The sequence below is a fragment of the Malus sylvestris genome, chromosome 2 (assembly GCF_916048215.2).
Source record: "Malus sylvestris chromosome 2, drMalSylv7.2, whole genome shotgun sequence".
Lineage (NCBI taxonomy): Eukaryota > Viridiplantae > Streptophyta > Magnoliopsida > Rosales > Rosaceae > Malus > Malus sylvestris.
This window is the reverse complement of record NC_062261.1, coordinates 37054811-37068761: the sequence shown is the minus strand read 5'-3', so window position 1 is coordinate 37068761 and position 13951 is coordinate 37054811. Positions and strand designations below refer to the sequence as shown.

Genomic DNA, 13951 nt, shown 5'->3' with positions numbered 1-13951 from the left:
AAAAAATAAAAAATTACAAAACCCTCGGGCCACAGGCCCGTCGACTCCCCACCCCCCCCTTCGCTCGACCTCCCACCCTCACTCGGGCCCTTCCCCGCTGGATTTGCTCCCACCGGCCAGAGGGCCCTTTCTCCTCGCCTGACGCTCGAGCAACCAGCAAGACTGGAGTTGCTCTTAATTAATACTCAAAGGACAAGCTGCAGGGGACAATTTGAATTGTGACATGTTTTCTTTGACTAATACTGGAACAAGCAAACTCATTGCATATGTTTTTCAATAGATGTAGTCGTACTTGGTACGAATCACTCGTCATTTCATGATAGAAAGGTTCACATGGTATAGGCATCATGGCCTCTAACTTTGTAACTGAAATTTAAGTGGTGTGTAATTTCATGTTTTTATATTCCGATTTTTAAAGGTGCGTTTGGATCAGGAATTTTGAAATTCCATAAAACTTAATCGACTTAAATTAGTTAAGAATGCACCACAAATTTATGTGGAGGGACTTTTAAAATGATCAGATGTTATACATTTGAGAGGAGCTTTGTAGTAGCCTTTTAATATTTGAGATGTAGACCTCGTCTTGGTGATCTATGATTTTATATTGACTAAAGTTTAACTAAAATGACTAGAGACAGCTGTTTTTAGCAAACTAGCAAATTTTTATTCTATGTGGCTGCTTCCTACTATCTTCTAACCATCTCCATCTTCTACCTAGTTATGATCGTGCTTTCACTTTGTCAAGAAAAACTTTCTTGGCGTTGATCACTTTCTCACTCTATTGAAGAGTCTTTTATAACGGTTATAACTTAATAGTCAACAAATCTTGGAGTAGCGCTTGTTGTTTAGATGTAAAATATTTTTGCTTTTATGGTCAGGCGCTTAGCAAAGGATTATGAGGAGGAAGCTTGGCATATATTAGAGGTGACTTGTATATAGTGAAGCTTCTTTGTGGATCATTGCAAGATCAACAAAGTTTGGTGTATGTTAAAGGTGACCGTATATAGTGGAGCTTCTTTGTGGACCATTGCAAGATCAACAAAGGGTGGTGCGGTCTTTTCTTTGTGATGCTTTTACAATTAATTCCCGATTGGTTGAATATGAGTCTTATGTAGATGACTTGTATATTTCTATTGTATCTTTGATCATGAGATTGCAAGAAATCCTATGTACTTTTTGAGTAAAGTTTGCTAAGTAACTCACATTTGACATGTATGTCATATATAAATTCTTGGTCATTTTTAATAAAGTTACTTTTTATCTAAAAACACAACCATCAGTTATTAGTGTGTATCCAATCAACTGTTTTTCGCCTAATTGAGTTACTTTTCATTTGACATTTTTCTAAATTTTAGCTAGAGCCAGTTAGAGATTCGAGATTTTCTGATAAGAGAATGAATTGCCAAAGCAATGAAGAACTAATCCCTAAACCATCATTAAGAGTTGAAAAATACTCTAATTTTCTTCACTTTCAAGTATTTGTTTGACTAGAGTCCATGTTCATGGTTTAATGATTCCAAGACTACACGAGTGCATGTGTGTTTGGAAATTGAGCTTCAGCCTTTTTAAGTTCCCATGTCCATCACTTTCGAAGGATGAAGCTATAGGAGACCACATTTTCTTTAGATTATTTTTAAATCATATTTTTGTAATTCACATAATATGACAATTGATAATTGAATTATTTCTTTAAATAATGAAAATAAAATTCAATTATCAAGCGTCATATCATATAATTTATAAAATGTCTAAATTATTTTCCTGATTTAAAAAAAAAAAAAAAAAAAACCTATCCCTCCCAAGTTAGAACTCCCACAAAAGACCAAATCAAACCACATTTGGCTCGCTTCCTAATTGTTTATTAATTTGATTTGTACAACTTTTACTTGAAAAAAATAATTTACTATCGTCCTCGTCTGTCAACAAATAAAATAAAGAGAGGCTTCCCCCTGTTTTTTCATGCACACATCAAAAGTATGTTATCATTAACGGTTAAAAAGTTCATATCTTATACTTTAAAATACCATAGAATTTTCGTTGTCATTCAATCTTTAGGTAAAACCTTGAAAAATATTTTTCTTTCTCTTAATTTGTTGTGTAGTTTCTCAAATAGGTGCAGACATATTTGTACTCTGAGATCTGATTTCATTACCACATCCTTCAATTCCACACTTCTTTCCACTAATCAGTTGGCGTAGAAAAAGGAACTTCTCATCAACTGTGGAGCCTATCCACCATGCATGTACAATCTTAAGAATTATTAGATGGAGTAATGAAGTTTAACTAAAAAAAGGCCAACCGATGTACAAAATTTGCAATCTACATTAATCAATTACAACAATGTATTGAGTATATTTCATTGTCTGGCACATAGACCTGCATAAGAAACCGCAGTGTATTATGAAACCTTAGCCCCCGCATTTAATTTACCAAAATAAACACAAATAAATTCCAATGTATTTAGTTTCACCATTCTCTTTATAAATATGAAAGTGATATATAAGATGGATGAACTCTCCTGCATTTGATAATGAACAGTGTACCAAACACCAAAGGGTGACGGGTGAGGAGGACGTGCATTAGATGCTAACTTGACATGATAGGAAGAGTCACTGTTCGTGTACAAGTATGACTTTCATGTAGGGCATTCATACATATCACTCAAACACTTTCTATATTTTAATATCTGTTGTAATCTATTAGTTGTAAACATTATTCACTTAAATGTTCCTATTACTGCAATACACTATGATCATTTTATTAATGCTTAAACTAATTATCCAGACACCAGTAGATATCAGAATTCTTATCATAAAATGATCTTATTTTATTGACCTTTTGTTTTGTTTTGTTTTGTTTGTAGAGATGATCCTTAAAGTTTAAACGATGATTGAGAAATTGAACAATTCCAATATTTTTTTTATTAAATAGTGGGAGAAGAGCCACTTAGTACTATAGTTTAGTAGTATTCAATTTCACTTGTAAGTGAGAGGTCTTAGGTTCGATTCTCGCCAAAGGCGAATTTGAACCACATTATTGCTAGCCCACTCCAGATAATATTGTTTGTTAAAAAAAAAAATAGTGGGAGAGGAATTAGGACGTAAGTAGGATTGTGGGAACACCAGCACTAAAGAAATCTTATGATAGAACACTTTTTTTTTCCGGGAATAATAGGGAGACCAAAGTTTTAAACCAAATTTCGTAAACTATAAGGCATGGTTGTTGATGATAAGATTGTTACATAAGTATTGATTAACGTGCTTATTTCATATTAGTGACATATCATTTCATTTGCAAATTTAATAAATAAAAAATTGGTCTACCTAACATTACCTATTGTGTAAACATGTTGTATTTAGCAATTTTAAAAGAAAAAGATGTAAGGATTAACCTTTTTAGGCATTAAACCAATTATCATTTTAATAACTTAAAGTATGCTCTTATTATTATAATTAGCTTGTAAACTATAATTTGTGGGTTAAATTCCTAATTTCTTTGTCATTGTAAGCATACAAGTAGATGTCCATCAAGGATGAAAGAAAGAAAACAAATTTGATGAGGACAAACTGTGCTTATACTTCTCAATTCTCTGATTTTCCCTCCGTAGTATAACGTAGGAAACAAATTAACTAGGCTCAGCTATACACTATCTAGCGGTTATAATTAAGTATCGAACTCACCATGACATTGCCAGTCATATTCGGTAAAATAGTTACGGAACAAGGAAAATTTAGAGAAGCTTTCCACAAAGAGATTGCAGACTCACAACAAACAGAAGCAGGAAAAATAAGACTAAATTAACGATGTGAATTCCACAAAGTGAAAATTTGATTTATCATACTAAAGTGCAGAGTCTGGCTTCTTTGAAGGCTTAGGCCATCTCCAATGAATGGCTAATGGTACATTTTAGCCTGTTTTGCTCTAAAATCCATCTCTAACGAAGGGCTACATGGAATCATCAAATTCTATCGGGCTTGCTATATTTGGCCCTCAAAGTAGAAACGAGCCTAAGAATTTGAACTCAGTTATTTACAAATAACGTGCCAAAGACTCGTAATGTAAAGCTACAAAAAAGCGCTCTCACTGAATCCATGTTTAAGATCCGTGGAGATTTTCCAACCAAAATATCAGCAAGCACCTCGAAGCACATTTGAAGAACGAAACTACAAACAACAATAGGAAAGGGCTGTCGTGTTTAGCCAGCAGAAGAAAACGCGGGATTAGTGTACACATTTAGAACCCAGATGACTCAACTAACGAGGAATACGATGCATTTTCATCTGTAGTTGTTGGCTTTCTGTTACCATCCTTATTTGATACTCGACTACTAGCCTTTCGAAGTATATCTGTGTCAAGACCAGCTATATCATACAACTCCAACCTTTGGACTTTTGCAGCTTCCATGTCACCTTCCCAGCAGGTTTCTGAAATAATTTCAAGCGCTTTCTCCATCTTTTTCTCAACCACAAGACCCCCATTTTGCAAGAGGACAAGGTAAACTTGTTCAGCAGAAGCTTTCCGTATCTGGGTAGAGGAAAGAAGAAAAAAACTTATAGGAAACATACAATTGCAACTGGAGCTGCTACCCACTAGTGATACAATCGGTTAAGAGAGAAGACAATGCAATTATGTTTAAGATTTTGATCCATAAAATACTTAAACTTCATGGGAACCATACCTTAGGGTAGCGATGGCCAAGAAAACTGAGAAGATGAGAGAAGGCCCGAGTGTTGATGGATTCCGAAACTGAAGCAATATATCCAAGTATTGCAATGCCTGCATATAGCTTGGAGAAGTCCTTTGACCCTTTTAATTCAACTTCCAGAGAGTCCAAAACACCAGAACAAAAAACAAGTGTATGAGCCTGTAAATTGAAATTGAGATCCAAATAAATCAGAACTGTCCTCATGTCATATATAATCAAAAGACTGACTGCAAACCACTATATGAAACAGAAAACATGCACTTAATATTGAAAAGTTTAAAGATGATAAGGGACTAACCTCCATACTCAGAAATATCTGTTTGCTGAAAAGAATCTCGATGGTCTGCAATACCAAAGAGATTTCATTGAAATCAAGAAACTTGACCAAGGGAGGATTATGAATATTGCAATAAATAGGTTATGGACTTATGATTAGCCAAAGGAAACAACATTAACGCATGGTTATGGTATCATCTCTCTGAAGCCAGCCAAGGTCTCAGGTAAGAATAAACAAGAAGCTAACTAATTATTTAACTCTGCTCTCTAAAGCCTCTAATTCCGTCAGAATTTCCATAAAACAAAGAAATTCATATTTCTCACTTCTCAGAATAAGGTAGTATTTGACAATACCTTCAATGCAGGTACAATGACTCTGTCACATCTCCGATACTGTTGGAGAACCCAAAGCATGTCAGTAGATAGCATATACTCTCTGGACCTTGCATTCTGGTCTTCACTTTCTACAACTTGAAGATACTCTATCAATGCTGTGAGTGATGCCCTTCTCAAAGAATCTTGCAACCCACCAATAGAGATGACTAGCCCAGATAGCACTGATCTGCTAAAACAGCCAAATTGAAGCAGTTGTACAAAACGAGGATATGAAAAAGTTGGCACCTACAAGCAAGTACAGGATAGGGTCTACGTCAAAGAACTTCATTTACTCATCAATAGTATTAGTACTACAGAAGTGGCATGTGTATGCTTACCCCCCACTTTAAATCAGCTTTATTAGGAACAATTTCCTCCAATTTTTTCCTGTGCGGTATATGTGGGACATAGGCCATCTCGTTGTACAAAAGCCTCTGTAGAACCTTTGCAGCTGCTTCTCTCAGTTTGTCCATTTTCTCTACAGCTTGCTTACTAATGCCAGCAACTATATTGGTAGCAAGATTGGCATCATACAATAACTGCAGCTGGTTATTGTCATCACAGTTCTGCAACTCCAGTGCAGAATCGACTCGACCTGATATTCCAGTGAGACCAACAGAATCACTCTTACATAGGATATATGCACATCTCTCAAGGCCATTCATAGCAGCCTCACGCACCCAAGAACCCACATCGCCTCGGTTATCAACAGAATAGTCATCAAGAGCTTTTAATAAAGTCATCATTATTTCATCCTTGATGAGAAGAAACAAGGACATGTCACCCTCCACAGCATCAATACCAGATTGTTCTTTTTCCCGAGTTAATGCTTCACACACTGACACAAGTCCTTTGACAGCATTTACTCGTGCTTCAGCATCTCTATCATCAGGATTATCCTACACATGAGAAATATAATTAGGAGACCATCATCTGATATTCTTCCACAAAAAAGGAGAAAGGAAATGAAGATCCAAAACTCCTTTTGCACCTCAATTAAACAAGAGTTGCAAAGCTTCAGAAGCACATCCTTCCACCTATGGGCGAAAAGTTCACAAGGCAAAACACCTAGCGCTAGTGCTGACCCTCTTCTTATAGCCACATTTGGGTCACTCAAGAGTTCGAGGTACTTTGATGTTATATCACCAGTACCTCCAACAGATGAAACAACAAGATAGGTTGGCACAAAATGCTTCAGAGCTTCAGCTGCAGCATCCTGCATATAATAGTAAAAAAACATGAGTTGCAATTTAGATAGCAGAAAAATATAAATAAATAAGAAATTAGTTAGAAGACTTAAAGCAAGAGGTAACCACCTGAATTTGCGAATTAGGGTGTCTCAAATTCTCATTAAGACCATCAAGCAGACTACATTTTATCTTTTCGGGCAGTGACACAGATGATATAGATACACATTCAATGAAGCGGGAAACAGCTGCACGCATTATTTCTCCGCCTTTTCCACGATAAAGGCGTGCTTTCTCAATAGCAGGCACAACACCAGCAACACGTTTTTGCTTATCTGTAAACGCCAAGTTTAGCAAAACAGTAATGGCTAATGCAAAAAAACTACCAATCTTACACCACACCTCAGCAACTGCCCCCAACAAAAAAAAGCATGGATAAGAAAAGAAAAGTAGAAAACAAACCCGGTAAAACTGCTTTGCTTGAATTGGAAAGAAAAAAGATCTATTTTACTTGAAATTTGAAAACCATCTGAAAAGGAGACATTAGGAACTTATGGTGTCAATGACCTCAGATGAGTTGGCTCCTAGACATGTCATTATATAACTTCCTCCTCATGGATTAGGGCTTTTGGTACAACATCTAAACTGGTAAGCAAGGACTTTGTTTTCTGTGACCTAGTTCTATCTAACCATTTTGTTTCTAAGCAATCATGTCTTTCAAGTTTCAGTAATGCCTCAAAAAAAATTTCACTGTTTTTAACATTAAAAAAAAACAGTGAAAAAAAGAACATCTGAAAACACTTCCCTATGTTTTCACTCCTATAATTTATCTCCCTCTTATCCCACTGCACCTACTTTTTCTGTTCACTTTGGTGAACAGTACTACTTCCTTATCCTGATACCTACCGGAAAATATATAAACATACATACAAGTCACTTTCTAAGAAAGTTACTCGGTTCACGTATGATCCAGAAACTGTACTTCTGAAATGTTTCTGAATCTGAAACCTTCTGCTTGGAAATAAGAAAATACTTTAATCTAAGGTAGACCCAAGTTTTATCTTGCTCATTGTAATCTTCTACTTGTAATTCTTAGAGGTTAGAACACCAACCTGCAGAAAGAGCATAACCACACTTGTGCAGTGCTAAAACAAGTTCCCCAGCTGCCAGTGTTGCTCCATGGCGCATGCACAAATCAGATGAGAGAGTGCAAGGAATTATTTTCTCCACAGCATAGTTTATAAGATATTCAGGATCATATTTAACAAGGGCAGAAAGAGCCTCAGCCGCAAGTTCTCTCAATCCTTTATCCTGATGACATTGTGTAAAGCATAAGATCTACACTGATAGATAAAAGCAGTCTGTACGGAATTTTAAAACTTTAGCAGCTAAGATTGTAGAGAATATAAGCTTAAAGTAACTTCAAAAACTATAGGCAGTTGAAATAAGCATCAAAAGAATTCTAGTTGGAGCCTACCCAGTGACAAATTTTGTTATACAGCAGCTCATCCACAAATGGATAAAGATAATCCTCATATTGAGCAATAGAGACAGCAACATGAACATAAGAGTTTATTCGTGAAGAAAGTGCAAAATAGTCCGCAGTGTTCACTATGTCAATTCCATGAGGGTAACTACCCTGTCTTCCAACATTCTCTTGAAAAGCCGCAGCGGCTGCTCTTCTACAATTAACCTAAGCATCATAAAACTAGAAAATAAGAAACCTAAAGCAAATGTGGTACAAAATAATGATTCAAATCATACTATAATAAAAGTTTAGTACCTCACGGTCGTAGCAGGCCACTGTCAGAAGGTGTGGCGCAAGCTGGTCCAGTATATTTCTCATATCCGTGTGATAATATGCACGGCCAAAAGCCCAACAAACATATGCTGCAGCATCCCGTACATGAGATCCAACACTATGTGGACCTCTTCGAATATCATAATGTAGTGCCTATTTAGAAGATTTACTCTCATCAGTGCTAATTTATATCTCTACAAGCCAAGAATTTATAGTTTAAACTTAATTCAACTTTAACATCGATCATTAATCTAACGTAGAATACAACAGAGAAACAGCACCATATTAGAGCAACCTACTGCGGTGTAAACTTGAAGCTCAATAAAAGCTCACAAAACCAAAGTAGAGTTCAAATATGACATGATGTACCGGAAGCATATGTTCATTGTCACTTACACCCAGATCGTAGTATAACATATGGAAAGAAAAAAATAAAGGAAAAGAAAGAAGGCATTCAAATTTAGAGTAAATGTAAAATCATTTCACTATTGATGAAAAATGTTCGATAGTGGATCAACCATAATGACATACACTTCGCTACAGTTCAACAAAAACGTCAATTAGCATAAGCTAGATTTATAAGTGGTAAGAGAATATCAACTTTCCAAACCTTCAAAACAACGGGTACAACTTTTGGAAGGCTGATAGGTAAGAGCAACCCTTTACGTGCCAATTCGGCCAGTGCTAAGCAACCACCATGCCATGACCCATCACCCTGAAAAAACAAAATATCAGTACATCCTTTGAGCAATAAAATTGGTACAATTACTTACAATTAATGAAAGGGCATGAAGATGCTATATTTTAAAGGATTACAGAAATCCATGTGAGTATGAAAGATTTTTCAGCATGGCCATTTGAACCAGTTGAATGGTATAAGTATGGGAAAAGAAACTAAAGAAAGAGACCAGACTATACCTCGCCTGGTGAAAACAGCTCCAACACAGATGACAGGACCTCCTCTGAAAGGGCAGATGTAAGACATGATGTAATGCGGCCTATGCCTTTTGCAGCAGACCAACGCACAACCGTGTCCTGCATAAAATGCTATTAACAACAAGTACATACCATATGACTTTTGGAAAGATAAATTCAAATAAAGTAAAATAAAAATATCCAAAAATAGGATGAATCACTACCAACTTATGTTGCTCTGTGGTGCAATCTATATCCATGCAATGAAGCTCTCGTTTTTAGTTTTATAGGAGATTAACTTTTGGAAGAGTTCGACCCAAAAAGAAAACTTGTGCGAGAAGCTGAAAGAAAGGCTTACTGGAATTCATGTAAAAAATAGTGGACTCGCATCTCAAAAGAATCAGGAGACATGATGACCATTTCATTCCTCAAGGACCACCAACTATTTTGCGCATTGAACCTCATGGATCAATGAAAAAGGTGGTGGAGAGGATAAACCAGTGAACTAAATAGAACTGTTCCTGAGTATTTACCACAGAAACTTATTATTCCCCATTTCCAAGGTAATTTAGGAGGATTTCATCTAATTGATGGGACTTTTTGTACGTGTTCTTTCTCATTCCAACATTGAAAGCCTCAGCCAAATCATCCACATCTTGGAAATCAGACTTTTAGTTAGTTTTCTTTATCTTGCAAGTATAACTAATAATCCTTTAGGTTCGTCTGTATAGTAATTGTTAAGAACGAACTCACTTATGAGGAGAATCATTTCAAAGCTGTTATGCAGATGCTTGGCTTTTCAAGTTCACAACAAACAGTTTGGTTAAAATGCAAGATCAAAATGTCTGCAGATAAGCAGAATATTGAGGAATGATGGCATCTCCAAAGGTTACTATATCAGAAATCCAGCAATGTTCCCAACCAATAAAATTCTAAAGAAAGATCAAGTAAATGACCAAGATGGGACCAACAAAAAAAAGAGATCCATATTGTCATTGAAACTTTAACAGCAGGAGTTACTAACTTCAAAGTAATCAAGTTTTCATGGAATCTCACACCTTTAAACATACCGTGTCTCTCAACCCAGTAAGTAGCATCTCAATAATCTCTTCTACGACTTCTGGAACATCCATTTCTTCATCTTGCTGGCAGCTTGAACTTGGTTCGGAGTTGGAAACCTCATCATCTAAAGCATAATTGTATCGACCAGTTTTTTCAGATGCAGACAAAGTTACGTTCTCTCCCAAAGAGCTTGTTTTCCCCTGCATCAACAGTACATGATTAAGGCAAGAGAGCCATCAGAGAAAAAACGAAATTATCCAAGACATATCAGGGCTTTTTTTTACAAAAGTCAGTAATCCATTGTGTGGTCATTTGTAAAATGCAAAGAATTGCTTAATGTGCAGCCCCATTCAAAAATCTTATGCTTCTAGATGCAGAATCACATCTGGTATTTGAATTCTGAAGTACTCTAATCATTTAACAGGAGCATAAAAATTTGAAAAGAAAGATACTAAAAGGTGGGACATATTTGGAACTCAACAGGAAATACATACCATTTGTAATGAAATACAAGTGTAATAGATTAAGTTTCTTAAACATTGACAGAAACAACTTATTATTTATAAAACTAAGTTCAAAATAAGGAAAGAATAAAAAATTTAGTATTTCTAACCACATAGCACCATGAAGGTGTACGATGAGGGAGGCAAATAAGCCCAATCCTCTGTGTTAATTTCATCAGATGCTTGCGCAGTAATGGGCTCCTAGCGGCAATGCTAGACTTGATCAACAATAAGGTGTCAACCCAAACAATAGTAACCACATCAAGCAAGAGTTTCCGCCCACCAACCTGTCTATTGAAGATAGTATATAAGATACTGAAATATTATAAACTGAGCAAAATAAATGACAACCTTTCTAGAAAAATAGATTTCTGCTGTACGTAGATTTGTAGCATCCATAAAAGTTTAAAACAATCTCCATAACTTAATAATATACAGTTTTGTTTTTATATTAAAAAACATGTAAATTGAAGTATGTGTATCAGAAGTTAAAGGGATATTTTATGCCTCAAAGTGGAAATGAATGAACATATTTAATCTTAAAACCAAGTAGGTCGAACAGTTTTTAATATATAATATCGTTACTAGTTACTACTTTATCATTATATCAAGCATAGTTTTAGATTGTGAGCTTTAGGCCTCGTTTGTCATCATAATCTCGTATGAACAACAAAGAAGTAAAAGCAGACCTTGAAAATAGCAGCCAGTGCTTCTGTAGCTCCAAGTAACCGGAAATGATTGATGGCATCATTTTTCAGAGAAGATAGGACTTCGTGTGACCATTGAACAAAGCTGAAGAAGAATATGTATAAGAAATAGGTAAGCAAGGGCAGCAATAGAAGTTGTCTAGAATTACAGCATACTAGCTAAGATAGAAATAATGACAGAACATGCACATAAGCATGTGTGGGTAATGTACAAGCACTTAAGGTTGGGTATTTCATATCAAATTTATCACCCATTCTAAGACATTGGGTGAAAATCTGACGGTTCAAACAGCAAGGTCTTAGAGCATGTAAGGAGAGATAAGTTACTTGACGTTGAGTGTTCGTACTATCTTCTATTCAAAATATTAACCATAAAACCAATACTAAATTTTAAGTGTTTCCAAAAAGAAAAAGGGAAGAACTTATTGTGGTGCAGAAACAAAAACAAGAGAGGATTAACTCATATTCCCTTGGCTAGAAGGTTAAATTCCATGAGGGTGTAATCACAGCTTGCTCTCAGCTGGAATTTCAATCAATTTTTATCACATAATCATGGAATGCTAAAGTAGGCGGTTGGTATGCACCAGTTATGACCTATGTACTTGATGAAAGAAACCTGGAAAAGGCCCTTGGCATGTCTGGACGTGTTAGAAGCTTCGAGAGCAGCAAAGCAGCAATAGGGCGCATAGGGCCTGAATTTGAAAGGTAATCTTCGGAGAGCCCTACTATCCTCAATACCAGAGGAGCTGGCTCAAGTTTTCCAAGATTACTGTCGTTTGCAATGCTAGTATCAACAGTGGAGATATCAAACGGAACCAACACGAGTATAGACAGCCACAAAAGCATCACACATTTAGCTTCCATCTCTCCTGTACTTTCCTGCCGCAGTGATGACACTGAATTTGTGTGATGGCACTTCTCCAAAAGAGACACAGCAAGTTCCAAGTCCGAAACTTGATGCGGAAAGAACCTGACAACCGCCTTGTATCCACAAACGGTGACGAGAGAATAAATAATAAGGCATATGGGTTTAATTACTTCAAGAATTTCATCTGAAGCTACACCTAATTCTACTGTTTTAGAGCGAACAATAAACATGAGCGGGGTAACGATGCTTTCCAGGTAAGGTTCAACTAGTTGACCCTGTTCTTGATACTTGTCCATCTGCATACAAATAAGGAACAAATAGCAAATTTTCAGTATAGAACAAAAACATTTTCGCCAATCGAATAATGCCTTGAAAGACAAACTAAGAAACCAACTTGGAGCAGTGCAATCACTAGCTCACCTCTGAAATGATCGAAACGGGCCCAATCAGAAAAGCCTACTCCTAAATACAATAACTTGGATGCATCCCACAAATCCAAAACCAAAACCAATTCATTTTACAGTAAGCTAAAATGGTGTCTTGATCAAAAACTTAAAAAGCAAACTAATTTCATATCATATTCACTTAAAAATGTCTCCAATCACAATGTAATTAACGAAAAATGGTATTATTGGTCTAATGATAGTAATTCCAAGTGGGTTCTAACAAAAAATTCAATCTTGCAAAATGCAGAAAATATCAAAAGGGATGGAAGTGAGCGTTACAATGGATCGGATCTTGTGGGGAGCGGAGGGATCGGACACCCGCCCATTTGAGACGATGTCGTTTAAGATGGACTTGACGAGCTTCCATTCTTGAAGGAAGTACTTTTGGAGCACTGCCTCCTTGGCGCCATGCTCGTCGTCATCGTCTTCTTTACCCATTGCAAGTTCCTGCTTCTGCTTTGGGTTTTCTTCCGCCACCATGGCTGCCATTATTGGAGATGTTCCACTTCCCGCCTTTGTTAGCTTAATCGTTGAGAAGGGTGGGCTAATTGCATATTACATCACATGATTTTCGAGTCATTTGCAAAATGAATCATGAAGTTTTTATATCCGTATATTACACAACGTATTTTTTTAACTGCACCAACTTAACACCTTTGTTAATATCACTGTTGGTTAATGCCCCATTATTTGTTATTAAACCGTTATCTTGTATTTTCGGCTTAAGATATATCAGTTTTCTTGAATATGCGACAATTGGGCCTCAACAATAGAGAATTTTTGGGACCTTAACTTGTTTAATTACCGGTCCTTGCAGCTGAGTGTTAGACATGACTTAAGAGGCACTGAGCGCTTTAATGAAACTTTCATGTACCCAAAATGACCTTAAGCAATTAAAACTTCACACAAAGGTTCAGAAATTTACCCAGTCGTCGATTAGGAATGAATTGGTCTTTGATTAGTTGTAATGGCACCGGTGATGCTTCGTTGGTTTCTGGGCAGAAAATACAAAGCATGCATCAGCTCTAGTCCTTCAAATTTAACCTCAAACTTCACATATAAAGTCTAGAGAGTTACCCAGAGTTGAGATTTGGCGATTTGTGTAG

At 36.3% G+C, this 13951-nt stretch overlaps 1 protein-coding gene across 1 annotated transcript; it reads right to left on the bottom strand.

Moving 5' to 3' along the window:
- Positions 1-3955: 3955 nt before the first annotated feature.
- LOC126613718 (tubulin-folding cofactor D-like) lies at positions 3956-13419 on the bottom strand. The gene is made up of 17 exons (XM_050281294.1): positions 13125-13419; positions 12148-12695; positions 11514-11616; positions 10935-11111; positions 10330-10521; positions 9263-9379; positions 8955-9059; positions 8327-8497; positions 8021-8236; positions 7656-7854; positions 6673-6878; positions 6348-6572; positions 5695-6255; positions 5336-5602; positions 5004-5048; positions 4679-4864; positions 3956-4524 (listed from the first exon to the last, which is right to left on the bottom strand). The coding sequence occupies exons 1-17, from the start codon at positions 13332-13334 to the stop codon at positions 4234-4236; spliced, it is 3819 nt and encodes a 1272-aa protein (XP_050137251.1). The 5' UTR covers positions 13335-13419; the 3' UTR covers positions 3956-4233.
- Positions 13420-13951: the final 532 nt, after the last annotated feature.